This window comes from Emydura macquarii, unplaced genomic scaffold (assembly GCF_026122565.2).
Source record: "Emydura macquarii macquarii isolate MOO-44397 ecotype Brisbane River unplaced genomic scaffold, CSIRO-AGI_Emac_v2 contig_1483, whole genome shotgun sequence".
Lineage (NCBI taxonomy): Eukaryota > Metazoa > Chordata > Testudines > Chelidae > Emydura > Emydura macquarii.
Window position 1 is genome coordinate 3,139,698 of NW_027131620.1, and position 22,382 is coordinate 3,162,079.

General features: G+C 42.0%; 1 protein-coding gene across 7 annotated transcripts in view; it reads left to right on the plus strand.

Moving 5' to 3' along the window:
- RTEL1 (regulator of telomere elongation helicase 1) overlaps positions 1-22,382 on the plus strand; it is a 92,351-nt gene that overhangs the window by 46,131 nt on the left and 23,838 nt on the right. For 6 of the 7 annotated variants that reach the window (XM_067554027.1, XM_067554031.1, XM_067554032.1 and 3 more), the window contains 9 exons: positions 265-342; positions 3,164-3,241; positions 4,245-4,388; positions 5,558-5,673; positions 8,136-8,263; positions 9,159-9,317; positions 12,737-12,900; positions 15,865-15,960; positions 20,362-20,572. In XM_067554027.1, the coding sequence (XP_067410128.1) occupies positions 265-342; positions 3,164-3,241; positions 4,245-4,388; positions 5,558-5,673; positions 8,136-8,263; positions 9,159-9,317; positions 12,737-12,900; positions 15,865-15,960; positions 20,362-20,572 (1,174 nt within the window). The remainder of the gene's footprint in view (positions 1-264; positions 343-3,163; positions 3,242-4,244; positions 4,389-5,557; positions 5,674-8,135; positions 8,264-9,158; positions 9,318-12,736; positions 12,901-15,864; positions 15,961-20,361; positions 20,573-22,382) is intronic. The other variant, XM_067554028.1, reaches the window with a different exon arrangement.

Genomic DNA, 22,382 nt, shown 5'->3' on the forward strand with positions numbered 1-22,382 from the left:
TCTCAGTGCAGATTGTAGGAGGAGTACCCAGGAGGCAGATGTTGGGCACCAAGGGTCTGCAAGTTGGAATGGAAGGAGGGGTGACCTGGCATGGCTTCTGAAAAGCACAAAGCATGGAGAAAGTGTCATGGACATTCTGTCTAAACTGGGACTGCCACCAGGAGCCCGCTCATTTCCCTAGCATCAGTAACTACATGCCCCTGCCATCACCCGTGGCTTCCTTTTCCATGTGTACTTCTGACTTATTTGCTATCTGTTTAATAGGAGCATGACTTTGCTAAAAGAATAGAAGAGGTGAAGCCAATGTTTGTGGAACCAAGGAATAAAGGAACCTTCACAGAGGTTGGTAATTTGTGTTGTATGTGTCATTTCATTTCTCCTTTTTATGCTTAAATATTTCTCCCAAGTTGTGTTTGCAGCATTGCCTACAGAACAGCATGCTTCTAGGTTAAATCAAGAACTATGAGGGCCCTTGAACTGAAGTACAGTTCTTCCGTCAAGCTCCATTCTCCTGAAGAGGTGGCCTGAACACTAAGATAGTCATGGTTTGAAATCTACCCACGCTCTGGATATTAGTACCATATGCTTAGATACCATGGTGAAGGATATGGTAGAAAAGCTGAGCTCAGTTTGTTAGTACAGTAGTCAGCATTGGAAATCCAGCTCTCGGATATTCTGGCAGGCCATTTTTCTACAACTTGTTGCACTTTGTTTTTTATTATGAAAATTTTCTCTGTGACTGTGAATCGTATTTTTTTTATTCAGAATGCCTTTAACTTGACTGGGCAACACTAACTTTTGCCCAGGGGCTCAATTTCTGCTTTAAGGGCACCATCAGGGTCTGCCTTTGTCCATGGAAGCATCTCAGCTGGAACATTACACCTATGACATATTCTTCCTTTCCTTCTATGCCAGAATTAAACTCAGTAATTTCCAGTGGGATGGGAAGTCATTTGGTTTGGATGTAAAGGGGCTCTGGAGTGTATCCTTCCATCAGAATCTTTAAAAAAAAAAAAAAAAAAAAAAAAAAAAAACAAACAAAAAAAAAAACCCCCCCCCCCCCCAATCTGATGCATTTCCAAGCGCCCCCTCCACCCAAAAAAAAAAGGGGGGGGATGGTTTAGAAGTAACCAAATAAAGAAGGCCATGAACTCTCCTAGAGGGAAGGGAAACTCCTACCACTCTTCAGTATGAATACTACTGTGTGTCTGTCTGTCCTTGGCACAGCTGTGTTTAGTTAGTGTTTCCTGGGGCTGCGTTGCTGGAAGATACTGGTATTCAATAGTTGTAAGAGAAGAGGCCAGCTGTACAGCTGTTACTCTCATAGACTGATCATTTGTCAGGAGGGGAAAGAGAGAGGACAAATTCCTGGTTACGTGCACTCCCTTGGCTGATGGCCTGCGATATTCTTTACTCTTTAAATTGTGTAATGAAAAGAAACAATTACAAAATTAGATGGAAGTAACCTCATTTAGAAACAACATTGGATTATAGAGTGTTTCAGATAAGTCTCCTCTGCTAAAAAGCTGAGAAAAGTTTAATATCAAGAAGCTTAATATGTAGGGAAAAAAACACGGGTAACCCAGGTTTCAAGATGCTCGGGTAGTGTTTGTACCAGTTTTCACTGAATCATTGCCTCTTCTGAGGCAATAAGCCTGTGACATGGTAAAGGAGGTTCCTGACTAAATTGTTATGCTTTGAGTCTAAGCAGTTAGTAAAAAATTCAGTGTCTTGCAGGTTATTCCGGTTAAGGAAAAAAAATTGGTAATGGAGTCAGGTGCTTCTCTGATGCAATTCTGTTTATTTACAAAGTGTTCCAAGTCCTGTTTCCTTGAACACAGCAGGAATCAAATAACAAGAGACAGTGTCTTTGGTCACGATTCCATGTCCCTTTCCAGCTAGCACTTAACCCAGAAGTGCTCTCTTGGGCTTTCTCAGGGCCGTGTTCCCAGTGCTTGTTCCGACTGTGTACTTAAGTTGGCTTTTCTGCCTTGGCACACTCATATTTTTTCTTGCTTCTCTGAAAAGCAAAGGTGCGCACAGCTCCATAAATGAGTGCGCTAGCACCTGTGTTTGCCATAACAGTCCTTGGGAAATTCCTTGTCCCACATGGTATAGCTTCTGCTCAGCTTTGCCATGTGGGTTTGTGTTTTGGCCTCTTGTTTTCACTACTACTAGACAAAGGGGCATTTAACTGCTCCCTCATTTGGCCTGAGTGGAGGGGCCATTATACTCATCAGGTTGAATGGGTTTTAACCCAACCTATAACATTATGTATCCTAGGTACAAGTGGTTTCATGTTGGCTCTCCCTGTATCTACACTATAAGCGGCACAGCTGCAGCTACACTGCTGTAGAGTAGACGTAGACACTTATTACAGCGATGGAAGAGGTTTTTCCATCAATGTAGTAAATCCACCTCCTGAGAGGTGGAACGTAGGTCAAAAGAACAATTCTTGTATCAACCTAGCTGTGTCTACAGTGGGAGATGAGCTCGACCTAAGTACATCGCAGGGTGTGAAATTTTTCACAACTCTGATGTGGCCATGTCAATCTAAGTTTTAGTTGTAGACCAGACCTCGGTAGTAACAGACTTATTTTTTGGTACTTAGTGAAATTATTAAAATGAGATTCTTCATATTTACAGATATTGATGCAGTTCTGGCATGTACTGCTTGCCAGTGCACCATAAATGATTTATAGAAAATGAAATTAAAGTTTTAAATCAATATCCTTCTATTGTCTGAATTTGTTGAAATTCCCCATGCTTTTTCCACTTTTATCTCTTCTACTGAATTCTAACTTTTTCTCCATGACATTTATTAGTGTAAATGATAACTTCAAATTGCTTTGTTTTGTTTGCCTCTTTTCCCAGTGTGGAGTCATAAGAATACTACATAATAAGTTCTTTTTTTTCCCTTCAGAGATAGGTGACGTCACAATGTATGTCTGTTAGGAGATCTATGTGTTTCTTCATAATAAGGGGGTTTTGGAGAGCAAATATTTCTAACTTCCATAATTATACTCCAATAAGGAAATGTATACTAAGCCTAGTTAACCACATCTTGAGTCTTAGGTTGTGAGTCAAACTTATGAGGTGCAAGTTTGTGTATGAGATGGGGGTGGTTTCCCCCTTCCTCTTACCTAACCTGTTTATCTTGTAGGTCATGGGTGCATATTATGATAAGATCGTCTGTCCCAAATCTAATGGAGCTACTTTCTTGGCAGTGTGTCGGGGAAAGGTAATGTAGAAGAATGTATCTCTTCCAGATACTATTGTGAGCAAAGAGAAGTGTGTGTGTATCATGTGTATCTATAAATAATCACATGCATAAAAAAGCCCTAGTGAAATAAAGGAGCAAATGCAGAATGCATAGTTTTTCCAAATCTATTTTAAGTGCACAATTCTGTCTTCATGGTTTTACTAAAGTGGAATGTGCATGGTCTCAAAGGGGACTTGCTTCATACTTCCCTACATTTTCTGTTGGTTGCTCACAGAAGAGCTGTATTATTGTATGAGAAAGGACTGTGTTAGACAAGACGTGACAAATGTCTCTGTAATTTTAGGCTGACAGAAACAGTGGTCTAAGACATGAAATATTGCTCAATTTCAAAATATGAGCTAAAGTTAGTTCAGAACCAGTACCTGCCCTGGAGCACTGCTGCCAGTTTCGGTGGTCGCTATGGTCACATTTTCCTATTTTTAGAAATGAATTTGATCCTTTTGAAATGGTTGTATTTGTTTTGAATGTTAAGAGGAGGAGTCTATTATGGTCTTCTAATACTCATTATTATACTTTTTATTATTTTTTACACAGAGCCCCAGAACAGGTGCACACTTTGTAAATAAATGTTATTAATGGTCATCCACTGGGTGTGAACATTTCAGAAAGTTCAGGCATAAAATGTATAATCATTAATGGGTGTGCCAGCAGCACAGCCTGGAAATCAGGAAGGTGTTTGAAATACTATCTCAGAAACAATAGAAATAAGAGAGGAGAAGAGAAACCTCTCCTTACATCTCTTGGCTGATATATACCTGATCAAGATCTGATAGTAGGAAAACACTGAGATTAAAGTCCTGAATTAAAAGTAAGGAATCCAGTTCATATTGTTTATGATGTTTCCACTACTCAAGCTGCAATTGCTAGATGTGTAATTTAAGGTTGAGAGGTCACAAGCCCTGAACTGCTCTGAAATGTCACTCAATTTCTGTTAGTGATTGAATGCACTATTCATCTTCAGGCCAGTGAAGGCTTGGACTTTGCAGACATGAATGGACGCGGTGTTGTCATCACTGGGCTTCCATTTCCCCCTCGCATGGAGCCAAGAGTCGTTTTAAAGATGCAGTTCCTGGATGAAATGAAAAGACAAGGCTCAGGAGTGCAGGTAAGATTGGGGAACTTTTCGCAGATGGTTTTTTGCCAGTCCATTGTCTCAGGGTATGTCTATACTGATGGCGGCAAAGTCGCTGCTATCAGATCGATCTTTCTGGATCGATTGAGCAGTCAGTGTAGACCCGCTCAATCGATCAGGAAGTCGACGTTAGTAAACCACTCCCTCAAGTGGCGTAGCGCTGCGTCAACAGGAACGCAGTTCCCATCAGCACAGTGCAATGAAGATGGCGCGCAGAAGGGAAGCACAGCAGCCGACGGGAGTTACACAAGCTACTCTGTGTAGCTTGCGTAATTCCCGTCAACTGCCGCCGAATCTCCAGGTAAGTGTAGACCAGGGCTCATAGATCTCTTTTGCCATATGGCTTCTCATCTCTGTGGAGCTACAGTAACCAAAACTGCTGTATCAGACCCTAAGAGTTTGATACCCTCCCACACCCTGCTGGGTTGTGCTGAAATTCTAAATTCTTCTTCAAGTGATTACACTTGTATATTTCACTTCAGGTGTGTGCATGCCTGGTGCACAACACCTGAAGTAGAATGGGCATGTGCAATACATCTCAAAGAACAATGACAGTTCAGGTTAGTTATTGGTTTTTCCATTTCTGATTACTATGGTTATAATCAAACATAGGTTAAAAATTTCTTGAACACAGTTGTGATCAAAGAAGTTGAGTGCATGGTAATCATTTATCTTTCAAAGGGAATATTTGGCCCAGAAAGAAACTGGTTAGGACATATAAACCCCAGTTGTAGTGGGCTATATTTGGCAGCTCTTCAGGTTTGAGTACAAATGCTATGTCATTTTTCTTTTATCATCTTGCAGGGTAGCTGTTAGCTATTTAATGACATAAGTGTATTTTAGGGCCAGGGCTGCAGACTCTAATCTAGTGGCTAATTAATGTAACCTACGCTAAACAGCAGAGCAGGTTATATTAGTAAATAGGTCAGGGTTCCATAGCAATAATTAGTACCTCAGTTGAATCAGATGGGATTGCTTTAGCAGAGTCCTGCACGTGACTCTCTTAAGATTCTCACCTTTTATAGATAACATTTTCAGTGGGTATTGGAGACTTAGAAACAAGTAGCCTCTGCATTGTGAATACATTTTGCCTGTTCAAGTAGCCTGATCCTATCTCCCCCCTCTCTGGCCTTTTTTTAAAGTATTTATCTGGACGTGAATGGTACCGGCAGCAGGCTTCCCGGGCTGTGAACCAGGCCATTGGCCGGGTCATCAGACATCGCCAGGACTATGGTGCCATTTTCCTTTGTGACAACAGGTGAATTCTTGTGTTGAATAGGATTGGCTGTAAATGATGTACACACACACACACACACTGTGAGTACTGTCTGTATAAGTGATGTACACACACACAAACTGAGTACTGTCTGTATAAGTGCATTAGTATTACTAGTTGAAGAAGGCTACAGTTTCATAGAATCATAGAATATTAGAGTTGGAAGGGACCTCAGGAGGTATCTAGTATAACCCCCTGCTCAAAGCAGGACTAACCTCAGCTAAACCATCCCAGCCAGGGCTTTGTCAAGCTGCAGCTTAAAAACCTGTAAAGATGGAGATTCCACCACCTCCCTAGGTAACCCATTCCAGTGCTTCGCCACCCTCCTAGTGAAAAAGTTTTCCTAATATCCAACCTAGACCTCCCCCACTGCAACTTGAGACCATTGCTCTTTGTTCTGTCATCTACTACTATTGAGAACAACCTAGCTCCATCCTCCCTGGAGCCCCCTTTCAGGTAGTTAAAGGCTATCAAATCCCCCCTCATTCTTCACTTCTGCAGACTAAACAAGCCTAGTTCCCTCAGCCTCTCCAGCTAGACATGGAGCCATTGATCACTATCCGTTGAGCGCGATGATCTAGCCAGCTCTCTATCCATTTTATAGTCCATTCATCCAACCTATACTTCTTTACCTTGCTGATAAGAATACTCTGGGAGACTGTATCAAAAGCTTTGCTAAAGTCAAGGTATATCACGTCCACCGCTTTCCCCAAATCCACAGAGCCAGTCACCTCTTCATAGAAGGCAATCAGGTTGGTCAGGCATGACTTGCCCTTGGTGAATCCATGTTGACTGTTCCTGATCACCTCCCTCTCTTCTAAGTGCCTTAAAATGGATTCCTTGAAGACCTGCTCCATGATTTTTCCAGGGATTGAGGTGAGGCTGACCAGTCTGTAATTCCATGGATCCTCTTTCTTCCCTTTCTTGAAGATGGGCACTATATTTGCCTTTTTTCCAATCATCCGGGACCTCCCCCAGTTGCCACGAGCTTTCAAAGATAATAGCCAATGGCTCTGAAATCACATCAGCCAACTCCCTCAGCATCCTCAGATGCATTGCATCTGGCCACATAGACTTGAGTATGTTAGTTAGTTTGTTAGTAATCAACATTCTTCCTAATAAGTGAAAATAATGTGTATGTTCATCCTCTTTTCTTCTGTCCCAAAATCTTCTCTCTCCCCACTCCCTCCTTAGGGCTGGTGGTAGTATGAGCAGATGCAGAATAAGTTGTCTCTATACTAATAGAGGTGATTTGTGTGTGTGTGTGTTTGTACGTTTGTTTGTACGTACGTTGTATGTAGTACACTTTTCATGCCAGGAGTTTGAACTTCCTGAAATGTTAATACAAATTATGTGAATAATACAGAGTTTCCAGTCCTGCTCCGCACTAAGTTTGAGAAGGCAGTGAACAGCAATTGCAGTTTTGAAGGGAGGTGCAGGGCGAAGATTCATATTGCTAGAAAATCCAAAAAATGGTATCCATTGTATTTCTAACCAGAGTCCAGTTTCTGGGAAATGAGATAATGCAGACCATTGTCATGAACAACATCTGCTTGAGTAGGAATTTTGTTTGACCATTTTGCACAGTGCGTTGGTAGCTATGTTGTGAGCCTTCTGAGCATGGATATCCTTCATGTTTTCCTGGGAATGAGACTGAATCACCACTGTGTACTTTGCATGCTTCCCATTTCCGTTTCTGAAGAAGAAGACTGGTTATTTCCATTTTCCCATAATGCTTTTTGTTTCTCAGGCCTTTCAACTGCTCTCTACACTACATGCAGCTTCTTCCTTTGTTTATTTCTGACTTGGCCCCAGAAACCGCTGGATACAATAAAGTTTCATTTAAAAATAAACCATCTCAAGACTGATACTAATGATTATGAGATGGGTGACCCAGAAAACTAATGGTCTAGAATGAACTTTTCATTTCTAGACATCTGGGTATGATCCTGGCCTGTGTTCACAAGTGGAAATAAATTTGGTGGTTTCAATCCAATCCCTAATGAGCATTTTTCTACCTTATGCAGCTGCCATTCAGTTTTGGACAACATGATAAAAGTGGTGCCTACCAGGCATGTTGCAGTTCAATACAGAGGTGTAGTGATGACACAAACACCTGGCTCCAGCTAACTCTTGCTCTCCTGGGCGCAAAGATCAGTCCCAGTTATTTTTGTGTGCTCATCCAGCTGTTTGTTCTCTTACTGTTCCCCCTTAACTTCTTAGTTCCTTACTTGGTATTCACAGGAACAGGGGCATATAGTCTTACTATGAAATTTAATTCATCATGTTGAGGACAGTGTCTACTTTCACACCTGCTCTTAAGACTTCACTCACATCCCTGTTCCAGCCCCTCAGGGGGGATGTTAAAAACTGCATTCTGTTGAGAGATTAATTTAATGGAGCTGTTTGAGGGATTTTTCCTCCTCTTTTCCTCTTCTCCACAGATTCACAAACAATGATGTAAGAGCCCAACTGCCCTCCTGGGTCCGCCCTTACGTCAAGGTTTACGACAACTTCGGGCATGCAGTCAGAGAGGTTTCCCAGTTCTTCCGTATTGCTCAAAAAATCGTAGGTATTGTCAGACAAATTCTTCTCCTGTCTTCCTCCCATCCAGTCTGCCCTTACAGACAAGTTGGTTTGGTCTGGTATATAAAATGAGAGAGTGAAACTAATGTTATGCTTCCTCAAATTCCCCTCATCACCCACAGGGAGAGGACACTTTTGGAAAAATTGATCAGACATCTTAAGTTATTTAGGTCCAAGCTTGCTGGTATGTAAATGAGAAGCAGCAGCAGTTAATAACACAGACCAGAAATCATCCTATCATTTGCCCTTTTGATACCAGGACATCTTTAATACTTTGGGCTTCTGCCTTGGCATTAAGAAGCTCTTTGATTCACTAGCACAATGCAGTGTGAGGCAAGGCTGACAGACACAGGGATTTTGAAGTTGAGGACTAAATGTAAGAAGGCGCCTTCGAAAGATTACACAGTAAAGGTGGCAGGGCACCTTCCTTTGTATAACTTTCTGTGTGTGAGAAAGAGGGGTGTGAGCCTGAAACTGATCTTAGAATTCTCGTCAGTCTCATAATTCGTGGGGTTCAAATAGAACTATATCATTGGAAATGGGGGCCAAAGGATAGTGCATCTGTATCAGAAGGGGCTGTGTTGCATAGAGAACATCATCAAGACTTTATGTGATGCTTCCCACTCCAACATTCCTTTATGGTTGCATGATCCCTCCTCTGTTCCACCTAGGTCTTTCTGTGCTGAGCCTCCCCATCTCCATTTAATCTGCCCATGCTAGTTTCTAATTATTGACTTGCATCTCAGGTGCATCCATTTTCACGCCTCTCAGAATCCATTGTCAAAATTCAGTTTATCTTCAGCTTTGCTTCTTTCATTTAAAAATGTTCAGCTTCTGAAGTGGAACAGTAGCATGTGTGTGCCTACTGTAACATTTTCCAGTCTTTGTGCAGATGCCTCCACCCCAAACACGGAACTCCTGCCCGAGCACCATATGTGAAGGGGGTCTGACAACTTCCCCATCATCCAGGCAGCTCCTCTCCCTGACAAAAGCAAAGAATTTAGATGACCATGTTCCTAGTTTGAAGAGGAAAAGAATGGGTAAGTCTGGGTGTTTTGTATTTCTAAATTATTTACAACTATATCTTCCTTGTATAATAGGAAAACACATGCACTGTTAAGATTTTTTTTTTTTTAAATCCAAAAATTCTGGGCTAAACCAGAGGTTGGAGCGGGGAGACTAGGAAATTGAGAGGAGCAAGAATCCATGAGGGGTTAAACAGAGGAGGGCCAAGAATCAAAAAGGATCTAGACTAACAATAGGTTACTGGGGAACCACATAGGGAAATGGAGAGACTCTGGAAGGAAGAGACTGATGGGTATGGAGTGGGGACCTGAAGGGGGTTGAGGACCAAGGTGCAGGAGGTGGGTACAGCAGATTGGGAATGCATGGAAAGGGGGCAGCATATGTGGGTAGAGAGAGGCAGGAGATTTAAGGTATGTCTACACTGCCAGGCGCGGGATGTTCTTTTAGGGTTCTAAAATGGAATTGACAAAAAAGAAAATCTGGCTGGCTGCTGAAGTGTCCAGGTGGAGGGCATGTCAGATGGTTACTTCACAGGAAATATTTTGTGTGTTTCCTCCTTGATGAACAGCCTTGAACATCTGTGACTTCAACAGATTGCATTTCATCATGGATTTATTTGTTATGACTTGAATTCTAACCAAGACTGACTATTATGGAAGGCACTATAGTCTGCTCATTAGAGTAGGGGACGAGAAGTCAGAAGGCTTGGGTTCAGTTCCTGACTCTGCCACTGATTTGCCATCTGACACCCTGCCTCCATTTTTCCATCTCCAAAATGGGGATGATGATTCTTCTTCACCTTTGTGAAGTATTTGCGATCCTCTCAATAAAGATGCTAAATGCTGTTAGCTACATACTCTTCTCCCATTCTATTCAACAGTAGACTCCGTTACACTGTTATGGCTCAGAAAACAAAACCAGGGCATTGCCATCAAATGAACCAGTGACTTAAAAAATTGAGCTTAACTGATGTCAAAGAGTAAAATATTTTTCATGCCAAAGAAACTACTACAGAGCTCTATTGTAGATTCCTCCTTGTTCCTGAATTTGACGGTGTTTCATTGCACAGTCAATATATTCTCCAAGCTAATGGGTGTTCGTAGGAATTATTCTGGGTTTCCTGATACTTTGTCTGATTAGAGAGATCTCGGAAGCGTGTGTCTCTCACCAACAGAAGTTGGTCCATTAAAAGATATTACCTCACCCACTTTGTGTCTCTGATATCCTGGGACCAACACGGCTACAACAACACTGCATACAGCTTCGTCTGATTGTTACTCAGATTGCTTTGCCAGAAGTAAAAATATTTAGCAACTCTACTTAGTAACTGACACACAAAGGTAGGTTGTCTCATCCTGCACAGACAGGCACAGCAACACCTCTGGGGAGAGAGCCCTCCAATCCCCTCACAGCACTGAGGAATGGAGAGAGCAGATTCCCTCAGCACGATGGCAATACCATTGGCGTCGATCCTGTCCTTGTGGGACCAGGCTCAGGCTGATTCAGGCCCATTGTCAGTGCTGAGATACCCACTGCACAGACTCCAGTACCGAAAGCGCATCAACCATAAAGGAAGTTGATGCTGGTCACCATCACTGGGGCCTTACATTCTCCCTGTCACAAAGCAGGCAACTGACGTCAAGGCACATTCCACCAGAATGCTGGTAGCAGCGTCTGTCTGCCTCAGGAATGTGCTAGTCTCTGAGTTCTGCCAGGCAACTACGTAGAACAAGTCACTAACTTTTATTAAACATTATGTACTTGGCAAGACAGCCAGATCTGATGCCAAGTTTGAAAGAGCAGCACTCCAGTTTCTGTTTGACTGATTCAGCTGAAATGGCACACTTCCACCATCCAGGGAAGGTGCTGCTTGCCAGTTACCTACAGTGGGATCCCCTCTGATACAGAAGAAAGCTAACTGTTAGTGTACAGTAACTGGTTCTATGAAATTCCATGGAATTCCCTTTGGATCCCATGACCTGCCATTCCTCCCTACTTTTCAGGGTCCTCAGCAACACAGGCTTTGAATTGCAAGGGAACTAAGGGAGGATTGTAGTCACCCCGTATTTTATGCCCTCGTATGGCAGCACGAGGAGGTACAGTTCCCATATACAGCTCTAGTGGACACTGCTAGTCAAATATATATGGTCTTGTGTGTGCTCACCTACTGTGAAATCCATCCTGGTGTTGTTCAAACAACAAATATCACAGGATCTTTTTAGGGGATAAGGCAACAAGCCACGTTTATTGTGAATACAAACATTTGGTAAATAGTATCAATAATGCAAATACAAGGGAAACAATATCAACACTGTAACAATATCAATATTGTGCTTTACCTAGGGATTACAAATACAGAGATTCTTGTTGCTAAAGTATACTTCATTGACACGTTTCAGTTGGTACTTTCATTCACACTCATACACACAGACAGGCATACACAGATAGGAAGACAGACAAACATACATAAGGGTCCTGCAGATGTTATAGTTACCAGCCTTTTGGTGCTCGTGGTAGTCACTGGCCAGGTGACTAACACGAGGGTGAGGAGCAAGGTTCTGCCAATGCGCATCGGTACTCCTGGCTGGTTGGTGATGTAGACCTGAACCTCCAGCCTTCATCTTTCTGTCCCATTTTATAAGAAAAAGATCTCATGTAAGTCTGTGGGTTTTTGTTCTGTCATGCTGCATCTGCATTTGGTGTGATCCTCCATCACCCACATTGTTGCAAGCCTAATCAGATTTTGTCCTTTGAAGTGGGCTGACTCCACCAGGGTGGACTCTTCTTCGATCAGTTGAGTGGTCAAATTTATTATCTTCGCTCTTTGCTTCCTTCCTCAATCGTTTGAGATGAGGCTGGTGTTTTCTTCATCATGTTTTGACATCCCTTATTTAGACCAATTGTTCAATCACTTTCCCTGTCTACACTCACTTCAATTGCTCAGCCATTCACACTCTAATCACTCACTGCAAACTCCTAGCTGAAGAACTCACATGACTTTTAAAGCATACATTATTGCATTTTTTCAAGTGTCTTTCACAATTAGGTAGGTATATGTAATTACATTTCGCAGTGTGGCTTCTCATACTTAAGCACATATAAAATAGGATTTTTACAAATACTCTGAAAGTGGGTAAAATCAACAGATAAAATTGTCAATGGAGTGGTTTTACAAATAATCTTAAAACAAATAGAAGTATTCAAAGTAAAGACCGACTTGAATTATTACTGAACCATGTCAAACTGGAATGTAGGATACAGTGTATCAGGCTGAAGTGCCTCTTGGTAGGAAATGTGGGGTGTTTGTGGCTCTGTTCTTTCATGTATTTCATAAAAACAGGATTGGGCCAGCACTGGTTGCCTACAACATCTTGGAAAACCACAGTTATTGCAGGGTTAGTAACAGGTCTGTTTACATTCTGCCTTGATACAGGGTTGCTGGCAAATGGGGATAGTGCAACCAGCCTGTGTGTGGAGTATGAGCAAGAGCTGATCTCATCAAGGAGGCAGCCCATTGGGCTCCTGGATGCATTGGAGCACAATGAGAAGAGTAGTGAAGGGGCAGAAGAGGAAGACAGCTTGCCAGGAGAGGAAAAGGTAATGGTGGTCATGTACTGAAGAGCTGTATATAGCTTTGAGCAAACTACTGGTCCTAAAGTTAAATGTTTGGTTGACAACTTATGGGAGGTGGATCCAACTCCCTTCCAAAAAATACCCTGTAATTCACCACCATTAATAAAAAAAAGTCTAGAGATGAACTTGAGTAACAGCTTCTCTTTGGAGAAGGGCACCCTGCCACCTTCTAGTATGTGACTTACAAGTACACATTCACACTTGTGCTAATAATGAAGCTATCACTACTAGAGCAGAGACAGATTCCCAGAAGTTAGGAAGTTTTTTAGGACTGAGGCGTTCTCAACAAATAGGTATAGGTTATATGCAGGGCCTCACAGCAGACGTTCGCTGTAGTGGTTGGAATGTGAATATGTGTTACAGGAAAATTATCTACAGGTAGAGTAGTGTTCAAATAGAAAATGGACTCCATGGCTCTAAGAGTCGACACTGCAGATGTAAGTAGCTTATCACTGAGTCACAAGAGCTCTGCAATGCTATTGCACAATAGGGTTAGTAAAGGTCTTCTGTGCTATTGCTTTTCTCTAGGCCTCCTTTAAAGAAAGAATAGTCTCTAAGGCAGGGGTGGCCAATCCGCAGCTCACGAGCCGCATGTGGCTCTTTGCTCAGACAAATGTGGCCTGTGAGCCGCATACGGCTCTTTGCATGCGGCTCTTTGCCTCTCTTTGCTTTGCACATTGTATGGGGCGCCAAAGTGAAATTGACGAATCGGTGCGAATTCGGTGGAGGGTAAGGTAAATGTGGCTCTTTGCGGTATCTATAGTTTTTTTTGGCTCTTCGTCTCTGACTGGTTGGCCACCATAGCTCTAAGGTCTCCCACAGTTCCAGAAATGAATTTTTTTCCAATTATTGGTGGAGGAACAGTGGGACCCCTACCAAGTTATATTGGAGTAACTGGTTTCCTATCTCAAATGACATCACACTATAAAAAATATGGCCCATAACTCCATTACATGAAGAAATAATTTTACTGTTTCTGCTAATCAATTTTTTTTTAACACCGAGATGTCTCTTTTGGAAATATTTCTTTCCAGGTTATTTTTTGTGCACAGAGCTGTTCAATATGGGGTGCTATTTGCCAGTCAGAGGATGAGGAGCTCCCTTCCCCTGAACCAGATTGCTCCATTGCTGGCTGTATCCCTATTTCTTATTCTGTAATCCAGCATTATTTAAATCAAATGAATTAAAAAGCAGTATGGTAGTTGTGTTTATCCTGCTCAAACTCGCACAGCTTTGAGCATCACTAGGCAATGAGAACTGCAGTTCTGAAAGAGAAGAACATCAGTTGCCAATTCTTAAAGTCAGCATATCTTGACAGTGCTTTTATCTTCTAAATTTAAATCAGAAAAACTGTGAACCAAGGTCTTAGGGAGTGACACAGTAAGTAGTCAGCAATTGTGTATGAGCCAGAAGGATTGTATTAGTAACTTGTGGAATATGCAGATATACTAGTCACCATCCTGAAAATGCACTGTCTGCCACGTTTTCAGTAAGTTAATCTTTTCAAGGGCAACCAATGAGAATATAAATCATTTGATACATCTGCTTTCTCAAAAGGAATGTGGAGAATGAAAAATTTAGGATCTCCCACTGCTTCATGTTGCTCAGATTGGCGTTTTCATTATGTTTGGCCCTGCTTATGCTACTAAGGGAGTGTTCATTGCAATTAAAATGTTGTAGCTCTCTCTCTGCACTTCCCCAGCACATCCATTCTACTCTGGAACCTTGTCTAGATTAACAGTTTTAAGGAAAACTAACACAGTTGCTCTAGCACAGTGCAGCTCAGCTTGTGCTTGCAATGGTGAGTGCTCTAGGGTAAATCTGCCACCAGTGTTTTTACCACAGTTTCACCTAATCCTGCTCTGACTGACTTTGAAAGGTACAATTTCTGCATGAATGCATTAAGTTTTTACTTTTAACATGCTCGGCTGTGTCCTGTCTGATGTATCTGTTGAAAAGAGGGAACTCAGAACGAGGGGGGGAAATAAATCAAAATTAGATTTTTTTAACATTTAAATCAATCTTTGATTTTAAAAATAGATGTTAAAAAAAGCCTTATTTGAATTTTCAACTATCTGCCTCAAGATTCAATTTATAATTAACTATTGTCTTCTGAATAAATAAAATACATTTAAAATGTTGGAAAGGATTAATATATTAAAAATTACTTATGCTTACAGTTTTCATCACAGTAGATTCAGGACCCTGTACTCTACAGTCTGCTTTATGAAATACTGCAATACAACTGGATAAAGACTCTTCATAGCCTTGACTAAGAAATGACTTGCTGGTATTCTTTAAAACTCTGTTCTCTTAAGGCCAAAACTGCCCTCATAAGCTTTGTGGGCACAGAATAGTCCACGGGAGGGAGAGAAAGCTAATCGATTAAGGAAGACCACAGTTGCTTTTGATGTGAACGTTTGCAGAGCCTCTGTCAGTCAGTTGTCCAGTTCTCTCTTTACATTGTAAAAGATGTCCAGATAGGGAATATTTTGAATTAGTTTTGCATGAGATAGTCATGTCAAAATAAAAAATAAGATTGTTCTCTATCAGGCAATCTTCACAGGTTAGGTTTATCTCTAATTTCTACAGTTCTTTGATATGAGGATCTCTGGAAGAAGTAGGAAGGAACAAAAGAGTGGCCTCATCCACTGAAATACCAACATCATTTTCTAGTTAGAACCATTCCATTCATTCAAATGAATGCCCTGTATCTTATCTCCTTATTCCTCTGCTTCATTTACTGTCTTCTGAATCATCTAGTAGGTGAGTGCTCAGGAACCCACATTCATGCTGTGCCCCATTGACACAGTGTGGCGTGATTTGCTTTGTCTCCTTGGAGTGATGTGGGGGCTTAACTATCTTTATTACGGAAAATGACAAGAATGGGAGGAAAACAAACTAAAGTCTTTTATGTTGTCTTTACAGGCAAAACGTTTATCAACACTCTCCCTTCAGTATGAGAAGAGATTAACAGATGAACAGAAAGGAGGAAGAAAGAAAATAAAAATAGTCAACAATCTGGTATGTGCTTATGGTGAACAGTTTAACTGATAGCAGAATCTGAGATTAAAAAAAGGCTGCATCTGATTGTTTATGTATTTTATTGGCAGTGCAAGTAACAATGCCTTAAAGTTGCCCAACAGTTTCCAGTATAAGACTCTGTTTCTTCGCCAAACTTAAACCATTCAGGCTGAATATTTTCATGCTGAGTGTGCCTCAGACTGAAATTTTCTGGAAAGTTTCAGCTAAAGTGGTTTTCCCATTTCTAACATTAAGACTAGGGAAAATAAGTTATTTTGACCATGGTTTTAAAAAAAAAAACTTTAGCACAAGTTCTAGCACCTTGAGGCTTTGGAGCAGGGACTTGAAATTTGGCAGGGGATGTCACCCTAATGTTAGGGACGTGCTTTTTCCATCCCCTTAAAAACATGGCCAAATTTGGACAAGTTATAAGTATCTGAAAAATTGGAGTTTGCACAAGTTCAGTCGAGGTTTGTTAGTTTGTCAGCTAAATTTTCTGAAGATTGTGTCTGCACTGAGCATGCACATAGATTCTAAGACCAGAAAGGATCATTGTAATCATCTAGTCAGACTTTCTGTACACCACAGACTATAGAATTTCACCAAAATAATTCTTAAAGCAGCTCCTTTAGAAAAACATCTAATCTTGATATAAAAATGGTTAGTGATGGAGAATCCACCATGACCCTTGATAAATTGTTCCCATAGTTGATTACTCTCACCGTTAAAAATGTATACCTTATTTCCAGTCTGAATTTGTCTAAGTTCAACTTCCAGCCATTGGATCATGTTAGCCCTTTTTCTATTAGATTGAAGAGCCCAATATTAAATATTTGTTCCCCATGTAGGTATTTATAGACTGCAATCAAGTTAGCCCTTAACCTTTTCTTTAAGATAGATTGAATTTCTGGAGTCTCACGTTTTCTAATCCTTTAATCATTCTCATAGCTCTTCTTTGAACGCTCTTCAATTTACCAATATTGTTTTTGAATTGGGGGCACCAGAACTGGGCACAGTATTCCAGCAGTGGTCTCACCAGGGCCAAATAGTGACGTGAAATAACTTCTCTACTTCTACTTGAGATTCCCCTGTTTATGCATCCAAGGATCACATTAGCCCTTTTGGCTACAGCATCATGCTGGAAGCTCATGTTCAGTTGATTATCCACCATGAACTCCAAATCTCTTTGAGTCACGGCTTCCCAAGATAGCAGTCCCCTATTCTGTAAATGTGACCTACATTCTTTGTTCCCAGAGGTATACTTTTATATTTAGCCATATTAAAACAGCTCCAGCTCCTCACAGATTCTATGTGCTGACCAGATGGTACATCCATCATCCCTACAGAGCAACTGAGCATGCTTTAGCACAGAGCTGTAGAGACTGAGCAGGACTTTCCCTGCAGCTGCATCCAAAGCACAGGAACTAAGAGCAGGGAGATGTCTCTCCTTTGCACTCAATGCTGCTCTCACTCCTGGCACCCCAGCAGCATGGAGGAAGGGGGAAACAGCCTGACTGAGTAGAGAGCCTGAACAGAGTAGTGAGCAGCGGGGACAAGTGCGAAGAGATGCAGAGCTGGGGACAAGGGCAGGAGCCTAGCTGGACGGGAATTAAGAGCAGGAGTATGTGGAGAAGGGCAGGAGCCAGTTTTGGGGAATGATAAAGCAGATGAGGAAAAGAGAGGAGCAAGATGGAGAGAGTAGGAGCGGGGCACGGCTGGGCAGGAGTTGAGTGTGTGGGGAAGTATAAGAGCAAGGTTGTCAACAGGCAGGAGCTGTGGTGGAGGCAATAGCATCAGGAGTAGAGGGGCAGGTGCTGGGGTGGCGGGAATAGGAGAAGAGGATGACGTGGAAAGGCTGAGGGGACCAGGGGCAGAAGGGTTTCTAATCTCTAGAGCACAGTTCCCTATTGAACGTGGAACTGAACCCATTATTTCTGAGTCTCATTATTCCTTTGCTGTCTAGCAAATATTTGTGAAACTCAATGCAAAGTGTGTGTCTCCTTCCCCCTCTAGAGGCATATCCACAGAGAAGATACTAACCTTCTACTGCTATCAGTTATTCCAGTTAGCTTGAGTGGTAGAGAGGCTGTGTTATGTGTCTAACGATCCTACCCCTGCTGATGAATTATGGGTGGGGGTCAAATATGATTCCACGTGATGGAATTTTTTATTTTGGTTTTTCAATTATTAAGTTTTAAAAAACAGGAAATTACATTTAAAAACCACATTAAATGAAGATTAAGGTTTCAAAGTCAATTACTGATTTGGTAGGGAATGCCAGCATTAAGGTTCCTTGTGAAATCTTAATTAGACCCCCTTTATATTATATACTCTTTAATTACATGATCACATACTATTTTTTCCTACCTCATTCAGTGCATGGGGATTGACAGTGCTCTGGGAATGAATTAGAGCTGTGTAGCGAAGGTAACCGTTGTCTATAGGACCTGTGCCTCATTCATGGAAAGGTCTGTGATGAATAAGGCAGCAGTCATGTAATTAAAGCTTGTTTTATAACGCATATTCACAAGGGAGCTGAACTAAGGTTGATGGTACAGCAGCGCCGTTGATATACTGCTGACACCCAGCTTTGTCTCCTTCTTATCAAGTGTAGACAGTACTGGCTCTGTTGAGGCTAGCCTGAGGTTGTCAGTAGAAAGGGTAAAGTATTTTGAGGCTCTTCCTGGAGCTGCAATTGCCCATTTAGTGGAGAACATCTCTCCCATTGCAAGAGGGCATGCAACCTCACGGTTCTTTTGCATTGCTCATAGAGGCTCAGATAGCAGCCATGACCAGCTGTGACTGGCTGAGAGATTATATCTAAATTCACAGATGTAGGCTTTGCCACGATGTGCCATGCTTTTGTCATCTCCGGGCTGAGCCACTGCAATGCACTCTGACGATGACTCAGGAACCATGGCTGGTTCATCATGCAGCTGTCTGCCTGCGAGGTAGGACAAATTGATCTGGGTGCTATACATGGACTACGGATGCTTCTAGAGCCATTTCAAGATACTGATGTTTATCTTCAGGGCTTGAAATGGAATAAGAAGTAACTGTTGAAGGAGCCACTTGGCATTCCACCATGGCAGTTGTGCTCAGGGATGCTGAGCCTGATTGAATTCAGGCTCAAACAGGAATGGGAACTGGCTGCTTTCAGTAGACGGCCTATAGCTGTGGAATTCACTGGCACCTGGATCAGTATGAGTCAATCTTGTAGCCCTCAAGGTGTGATTTAAAACTCATCTCTTTTGGCCTTCTCTTAAGAACAGAGTTGTGCAATGGACCTGGCTGCCTGCCTGCCCTAGGAAGTAATTCACCCAGAGTTCAGTTCCTCTAAAACAGGCAGCAGGATTAGAGTTTGTTCCTCTTCCTTGAGGGAACAGGTGAACATTTAAATTTATGTGACTGGCCCCACATGTTACAGGGATGAGTGTCTTAGGAACATATATAATAAGAGTCTGGGAAATGGTTGCACATACAGGTATTGGAATTCCCCAAGGAGTCACCATTTGTTGCCCTAAGGATATACCCACAGGGATAGGCTTATGAGGAAAGGGTGTATTAAAATATACTGAAGGCATTCTCATCAGACTACATGAGTACACTATGATTCAAACCCAAATAACACAGTTGCTGTTATAGATAAACTAGGGGACTAACAACAGAAATATAAGTTGTATCCACAGGAAAATCCCCACTGTGCTCCACCTTAGAAGCCTGTCTCCTGAAATTCCTGCTTCCATTCTGGAGTTACGGTGACCAGGCATTAAACTCTGCCAGCAATGATGTCCCATCTGGTGGAGAAGCACTGGGACAAGCAGAGAAGGATCATCCCAGTATTCAGTGAGGGGCCTTTGGGAGAGCTTCCTCTTTGGAAAATAACTGTTTTAGATCTGGGTAGTTTGGGGCATTTTTCAAATCCCTGCTTTTCATGATTGAGAAAATAAGTTTCACAATGCTAGATTCATCTCCTTGCCTAGCTTGCCACTGTGCGTGTGTTTGTTTGTCAACCTCTGTAAATAACCAAGATGAGCTAAACTCGATCTGTTTCATGGAACCCAGGCAGTGTATACACAGAGGATGTCTACATTCTTCCAGGGGCTGTGAATTTCCAGCAGCCAGACACAAGGAGGTTTGTGTCCCCTCCTTCAGCACTGAACAACTACCATTGTTTATAATGGCATTAACAGGGTGTTAGTCACTAAGAAGCATTGCATTACGTTCTGTGCTGTGTAGTTAACTCATGCCACCTTTATTGATGATGGCCATTCTGCACCTAGTTGAATGTATATATTTGATATGTATATTGAAACCAAGTTCCTGGGGTTACTTATCACCATTTCAATTCATCTCTCCAATGCATCCCCTTTATCAAAAACCCTTGGTGGCCTCTTGCAGCAAGCTGACAAAGTAGCAGACCCTGCTGAGCCAAAGAAGACCAGGGCCACATTGTTCATTGCAACAGTGAAGCAAGCCCTGAGCCAGCTACACTACGATCTCTTCTCAAAGGCTCTGCAGCAATACAAGAGGACAGATGACTTCAAAGCCATGTTATCGCAAATGAGCTCTCTTTTTATGGAGGACCAGAAAAAGCATATTCTGCTGCGAGGTATGGCAGTCTTCCTGAATGTATCCCATGGGACACAGCTTTTTTCTTGGGATCATGCATTCCCAAAGCAAGCATTTCTATGTGACGTACAATGCAGAAAAGTTCTTTAATAATCCTCAGCATTTAAATAGTGCTTTATGTTTTCAAAGTGCTGTACGAACATTAATCAACCTAGCCATTACAAGTTAACATATATTAAAATAGGCCTTATGGTTACATGAAACAAAACAAACAATTTACATTTTAGAGAACTTATGCTTTTCATGCACAGCTAATACATGTAGAGATTTTGATATCTATAGGAAATATTATCTTAAACCAGACCTAAAGTGGAATTAAGATTGTGTGATTGCAAGAAATTGTGTGCATTGGGTGGTGGTTTGATGTTAGAACTGAAAGTGACTTTACTTTAGAGGTGTGGAGACTGTCTTTTGGGTAATTATGATGATTGGGAGATATAAAGCGTGTCACTAAGGTTAGCATGGATATTAATCTTGGCTTAACTGGTCATTTCCTTGATTTTTTGATGATTGTGTTGATAGGATAGCTCAAATTTACTTCCTAACTCTCCGTTTCAGTTTTTGTGTTGGAATTGCCGTGTTTTTTAAAATGAGAGTTGGTATCAATATATTTTTAAGCATTATGAAATGTTGGTTTCTTAGCTTTTGCAGTGCATGAGAGAATTCAAACTGAATAAGGAAGGAGTTAGTTTTACAGTAAATCTCAGGTTTTTCATCTTTTGATTTTCTAACTAATAGTTCATTCGTGTCCCTCACGTTTTACTGATTTTTAAATCAGATACAAGAGGCACAAATGATTGGGCTAAGGAGTCTCCAACCTGTGCTCTTTTACTTTCCTAACATCATGATTAGTCAGGGAGGCAATGGAGGGCACAGAACTGAGTTTGGAAACCTGGGATTTATCCCAGCTCTGCTGATGACTTGCTGTGTGATCATGGGATTGTTACCTGACCCTTCTCTGTGCTTTAGGGCTTGTCTACTCTACAAAATTAAGTTGAATTAAGTTAAGTTGACATACAGCCACCACAGTTATTAAAAGGGTGGTTCATGACCACATGTGCTCCTTCTATTGCTGGTGTTTCCCCCCACCAGGAGCACTTCCACTGACTGAAGTGGGGCATTGTGGGGGGCTGACATCCTCAGCTGTAAGCACAGGGCTCAGAGTTGCCCCTCCCCCCACCCCTCAGCTGTCAGAGGGGCGCCGGCTTGCAGCTCTGAACCTACTGATGCCAGGCTGACAGCCCAAGCAGTGAGCCCCTGTGGATTCACTTCCACAGCAGGGAGCCTCCCAGCAGTGAAGTTGACATTCTTGTCAGTTTCACAGCTGCTATTATTTGGTATTTCTGCTCCAGCTCAGGCTGTCAGCCCACAATGCAGGGGTTCTCCTCCTCCCTCCCCCAGTATCCCTCACTGGGGACAGCTTGAGCTCTCAGCAGTGGGGGACAAAGGCTCCAGCTGGCAGCTATCTTGGGGCTGACAGGCAACAGCCGATGTAAGCAATGCAGTGTCTGTGCAGATGCTGCGTCGCCCTAACTACCTCAACACAAGCCCTGCGCCTCTCATGGAGGTGGAGTTACTGTATCGGTGCAGCAGGCCACTTCCTTCGGTGGAAGCGGCATTGTGGTGTAGCTGACTTACGTTGACCTAACTCTGTAGTGTAGACCGAACCATAGTTCTTCTCCTTTTTGTAAAGTGCTTTGAGCTCAAGGGATGAGAAATGCTAGATGAGCACTTAGTAGTAGTAGTTGCAGTAACAGATTTTTTCAGTGTGTCTATATCATTTTATAAAT